The 5,830-nt window shown below is 37.3% G+C and overlaps 1 protein-coding gene across 1 annotated transcript in view; it reads left to right on the top strand.

Moving 5' to 3' along the window:
• Positions 1-5,187, top strand: part of LOC110456285 (transmembrane protein 65-like) — a gene marked incomplete at its 5' end in the record, with an annotated part of 27,787 nt that extends 22,600 nt beyond the window's left edge. Inside the window, 2 exons of the mRNA XM_021506922.1 lie at positions 1,134-1,239; positions 3,486-5,187. Coding sequence (XP_021362597.1) covers positions 1,134-1,239; positions 3,486-3,587 — 208 coding nt within the window. The remainder of the gene's footprint in view (positions 1-1,133; positions 1,240-3,485) is intronic.
• Between the last annotated feature and the right edge of the window lie 643 nt (positions 5,188-5,830).

Below are 5,830 nucleotides of genomic sequence, written 5' to 3'. Positions count from 1 at the left end.
TCAGCTCTGACTCGGTATGGCCATGTGTATGTCAGCTCTGACTCGGTATGGCCATGTGTATATCAGCTCTGACTCGGTATGGCCATGTGTATATCAGCTCTGACTCGGTATGGCCATGTGTATATCAGCTCTGACTCGGTATGGCCATGTGTATATCAGCTCTGACTCGGTATGGCCATGTGTATATCAGCTCTGACTCGGTATGGCCATGTGTATATCAGCTCTGACTCGGTATGGCCATGTGTATATCAGCTCTGACTCGGTATGGCCATGTGTATATCAGCTCTGACTCGGTATGGCCATGTGTATATCAGCTCTGACTCGGTATGGCCATGTGTATATCAGCTCTGACTCGGTATGGCCATGTGTATATCAGCTCTGACTCGGTATGGCCATGTGTATATCAGCTCTGACTCGGTATGGCCATGTGTATATCAGCTCTGACTCGATATGGCCATGTGTATATCAGCTCTGACTCGGTAATAATCAACAGCTGTTAAAAGTAACATTACACAGACAACCTGTCTATAATGAACAGCTACTAAAAGTAACATTACACAGACAACCTGCCTATAATCAACAGCTCCTAAAAGTAACATTACACAGACAACCTGTCTATAATCAACAGCTCCTAAAAGTAACATTGCACAGACAACCTGTCTATAATGAACAGCTCCTAAAAGTAACATTACACAGACAACCTGTCTATAATCAACAGCTCCTAAAAGTAACATTACACAGACAACCTGTCTATAATCAACAGCTGTTAAAAGTAACATTACACAGACAACCTGTCTATAATCAGCAGCTCCTAAAAGTAACATTACACAGACAACCTGTTTTTAATCAACAGCTGTTAAAAGTAACATTTCACAGACAACCTGTCTATAATCAACAGCTGTTAAAAGTAACATTACACCGACAACCTGTCTATAATCAACAGCTGTTAAAAGTAACATTTCACAGTCAACCTGTCTATAGTCAACAGCTGTTAAAAGTAACATTTCACAGTCAACCTGTCTATAATGAACAGCTCCTAAAAGTAACATTTAAAGTTGATTATTGATAAATGTCTGTTTCCTTGTACAGTTGGTAACGTTAAGATAAAGTGTCAAGTGTTTATGTGTTACCAGGACTGCCCATTATGTGGAGTATGTGTTCAGTAAATTTGGAGTAAGGTCGCCGGCCCTCCTACCTGAACAGGTGGACATGAAGCAAACAAGATGGGCATCTAATATGGTAAGTGTATCTAATATGGTAAGTGTATCTAATATGGTCAGTGTCCATGTAGAACGTCACAATGATTGTCATTGAGGCTATATTCTAACTCACACAGTTTGGCCAGTTACTCATTTTGTAATTCGTATAATCCCCAAAAAAATTTCATTCCGGGTTACATATATGCTCTTTCATACATTGCCCGGTCAACAGCTATGATACAGCTGGCCGGGTATATACATGAAAGGTATTATTAGTAGTTTCACAGCTGTGATATCCTCTTAGCCCATATAAAGGTAGAATATTTTTGGAAATAAATATTATAATTTGCTATTAATCTCAATCTGCCTTCGAGTCTTTTGTTAAATACATTGGAACTTATGTATAAGTGTGGTTTTTGAACTAAGACAAGTCTATCCTATCACGCACATGCACACAGGCAGTAAGGGTCAGCTATGTGGTCAGTCTTTCAGTACAGTCACATGACACCATGTGGTCAACTACAGCAGTGATTGGTCAGTTCAGTCACGTGACTCATTCTTTGTTTAGTGTCAGTTTCAGCAGCCTGTTTGCAGTAGATTGGTGTGCCTGATATTTTGTGACCCACCACCCTCCCCAACCAACCAGCCACACTACCTTTTCAGGTGATGCCTAGGGGTATATAGTGGCTGTTTATTATAAGGCATTTATGTGAGTAAACACTTGCCAGATGTTTCCGAGCATGGAAAATCACACCTCCCCCTTCCATTAAGGCAGTTTGGAAAGGTGGCCTGCTCTGCAGCAAATTTTCAAGCCTTCATAATTCGATAACATTTGTTTCAAAGGGCAGTTACTCATTTTATAATTCGTACTCCCCCAATAATTTCATTCCGGGTTACATATATACTTCTTCATACATTGCCCAGTCAACAGCTATGATACAGCTGGCCGGGTATATACATGAAAGGTATTTCTAGATATATCACAGCTGTTATATCCTCTTATTAATTAGCCCATATAAAGGTAGACTGTTTTCGGAAATAAATATTATTATTAGTCCCCTACCGGTGAAACCGGGGGGACTATAGTTTTCCTCTCCGTCTGTCCGTCTGTCCGTCCGTCTGTCCGTCCGTCTGTCTGTCTGTCCGTCTGTCCGAAGAGGTTTCTCAGCACTCTAGAGCCTTCATTCTTTCATGGATTTTAATCAAACTCTACACACATGTAAAGAATTAAAATATCTTCAACAAGTTCGAGTTTCAAGGTCATCGAATCAAGGTCAAGGTCATTATTACTATAAATAGAAAAACTTTGTCAGCACTCTAGCGTCTTCATTCTTTCTTGGTTTTTAATCAAACTTCACACAGTCATAAAGAATGAAATATCTTCGACAAGTTTGAGTTGGACAGGTTCGAGTTTTAAGGTCAAATGGTCAAGGTCACAGTTACTATAAATAGAAAATTTTATTTAACATTCTTCCTTGCCTGTTTAGTAAACTTCACACACTTGTAAAGATACCTTTACAATCAACAAATAAGATTTCTTAGTATTTTTATTCCCTTACCGGTGAAACTGGGTGGGGGTGGCAGGGAGGGAGAAGAAAACAAGAATACCTAAAGTTTTCCTCCCTGTCTGTCTGAAGAAGTTTGTCAGCACTCTTGCGCCTTCATTCTTTCCTAGGTTTTAATCAAACTTCACATTATTGTAAAGAATTTAAATATCTTGGACAATTTCAAGGTAATCGGGGCAAGACAAGGTCACTATTACTATTTTAGAAAATCTTTGTCAGCACTCTAGTGCCTCATTCTTTCATGGATTTTAGTCAAACTTCACATTATTGTAAAAAAAATCAATATATTGGACAAGTTCAAGTTTCAAGGTCCTCCGATCTAGGTTGAGGTCACTGTTGCATCTTAATAGATTGCGGGGGCCGGTAGGGGACATGTATTGCTTCAGCAATACTCAGTATGCTTGCATTGTTTGCTATTAATCTCAATTTGCCTTCGAGTCTTTTGTCATAAATGTGCGATTTATGTACAAGTTGTCTCCCTTTAAATATTTACAAAGGATGAGATTTGCTTTGGTAAATGTAAATTGATCTTTTGTATTGAGAAAAAACTGGATATATTTCAATAAGTTGAAAATTTTAGCTTTGTAATAATGAAATGTGTGAAGCCAGAAAACCCTTCAGATTAATTCAAAGGTAAACATTTTCTTCAGTGTTTGTACCAGAGTTCTAAACAAACTCTTAGATATCGGTATAAATAATACATGTACTTTCTTTACTTCAGGGGCGGGCAGTGGGCATCAGTATCGGCTGTATATTAGGCATGTTCCCATTGCTGTTTATGAAAGGACGGGAGGAAGAGGAATCGACTGAGGACAAGTCCTAATGAAGACTGTTTTAGGATATTCTTATTTTATATAGACAGTGCAATATAGATCGGTTTGTTGTTTTGAAGCCGAACTGACATCTACAGTTGCCCAAGTCTGTCAAAGTCTAGATATCTAACATTTCTACTTAGAAAAGAATCTCATTAATCCGATGTTATTTGGTTTCCTGGAAAATATTTGGAATAATATTTTCAGGATACCTGAAACATTTATCATTGGAAATGTCTTAACATAATAACAGTCCGGACTTTTCCGGACAGTTGTAGTCCGGGGGAGTAAAAAAGGTTCTACTGTATTTGTAAAAGACATCTATTTAGATATTTATTCTTGTAGAATATTGAAGTGTCAAATTTCTTTTTAACACTTTTGTGAGGTCCTTTACTGTCTAAAGATTGTTCAGGTAACAGGACTTTGACAACAAAGGGAACAACTGTATGGTACCGTATGTGTTTGTCCCCATTTTATCAGGTGAACGACACGAACCTGATTGTATTGTAGTGATTGATCCCGGTTTGACGAGGTGACGATTGTGTTTCCATGGTTACCCTATTCTCGCTAGCTCACCATCTTTTTAATGGATGAGATATTTTATTCAATATATTTTTATACTTAAGATGTAAAATTTGTATCATTGAAAATAATATTAACAGCTTTAAAAACTTTCTGCCTTTGAACACCTTTTTAATTTGTTTGTTTATTTTATGAACTTGGAATTAGATATATACAGTTTTGTATCAGTAAGGTCTCTGCTAAATCCACGTGTCCAGCTTGCTCGGGTCCTTATCAACTACAGCTAGATTTTGTGTAGACAATATGAGCAGTATTTTTATGATGAACACTTTTATCTCAAATACCATGATTATCTTGAAAAAGTCTTTTTTAATCCTATTGATGATTACTGCGATGTATTTAAAGTAAAATGTATAGTTAAAAGCTTGTTACATTGCCTCCATTTGATCAACCATATTTTGGCATAATAAAGAGGTTTTGAGATAAACCGAGGGAGAAATAGAAATCAAGGGTAAATGATGCCTTGCAAAATATTGCCACCATTTTGCCTGCCAATTAAGTTTGGGCATTATAAAGGGGTTTGACCATATATAGGGGGAGACATATAAAGGAATGTTAAGAATAAATAAAAGTGGCCATAATATATTAGTGGTTATCGAGGTGGCATAATATCAAGGTTTTGTTTTATTGATTGACACCTTTTTATTTCAATGTTTATTTTATCTCAAAGTTATTCAAGTTCCTTAAGACAACTTCTATGGGACAGGGTTCAGCTTTATTTGAAGAATTTGTATCCGAGAAGCTCTGTCTGTTATGTATAGAATTCATTCCATCCCAGCTACCTCCCAAAACTCTTTACCAGTAATTACTAGACATACGATTGTAAATTAGGTCAATCATTTGAGGCCTCCTCCCCAAGTTGATCATGGGTGCCCCCTACACTTCTAGAGTTTTCAAGGTAATATGAGTTGGGGAGTTGCAGAAAGGAGACTTTTCTTTGGCAATTTTTAATACTTAGAAATGAACAAAACGGTGCAGTAGTCATTCTCATGTTATAGCATGACATATTTCTATTTTACACAGGGGCAGGGCTGTTAGGGTCGTAGACATACAGGTAAGCCTATGTAACATCTACTACCCAAACTTCAATGGGTGTTAGGGTCGTAGACATACAGGTAACTCTATGTAACATCTACTACCCAAACTTCAATGGGTGTTAGGGTAGTAGACATAGAGGTAACCCTATGTAACATCTACTATCCAAACTTCAATGGGTGTTAGGGTCGTAGACATACAGGTAACCCTATGTAACATCTACTACCCAATCTTCATACCTTCTTCCCTAGATGTTACCTTCATTATGTACTATTTTGTAAGAAAAAAACTTTCAAAATTGTTTTCATTTAGTTTGTTACCTTGGAAACACTAGCCCCACCCCAGCCCCTGATTTGTAGTAACGGATGGTGATTTAGTGAGGATTAGGTACCAGGGTGTGTATTTATTTGGTGTGGTTGCTAAGTCTCGTGTGGTTTAGAACCTCCATATAGCTTCACCTTTTTACTCTGACAAAAAAAGGGATTATTTTTCAAGTCAACAAGACTTGAGTATCTAGCTGGTGACTTATTTGAACTCAAATTAATATGTATAGTTTAGTATATAGAAGTCTATAACAGATAATTAGCTACCAGGGTGATTGAGTCCATATTATTGAAATGGAGTCAAGATATTTTTA

Source organism: Mizuhopecten yessoensis, unplaced genomic scaffold (assembly GCF_002113885.1).
Source record: "Mizuhopecten yessoensis strain PY_sf001 unplaced genomic scaffold, ASM211388v2 scaffold8625, whole genome shotgun sequence".
NCBI classification, from domain to species: domain Eukaryota; kingdom Metazoa; phylum Mollusca; class Bivalvia; order Pectinida; family Pectinidae; genus Mizuhopecten; species Mizuhopecten yessoensis.
Note: the sequence above shows the minus strand (reverse complement) of the source record. Positions and strands in the feature narration are given on the sequence as shown.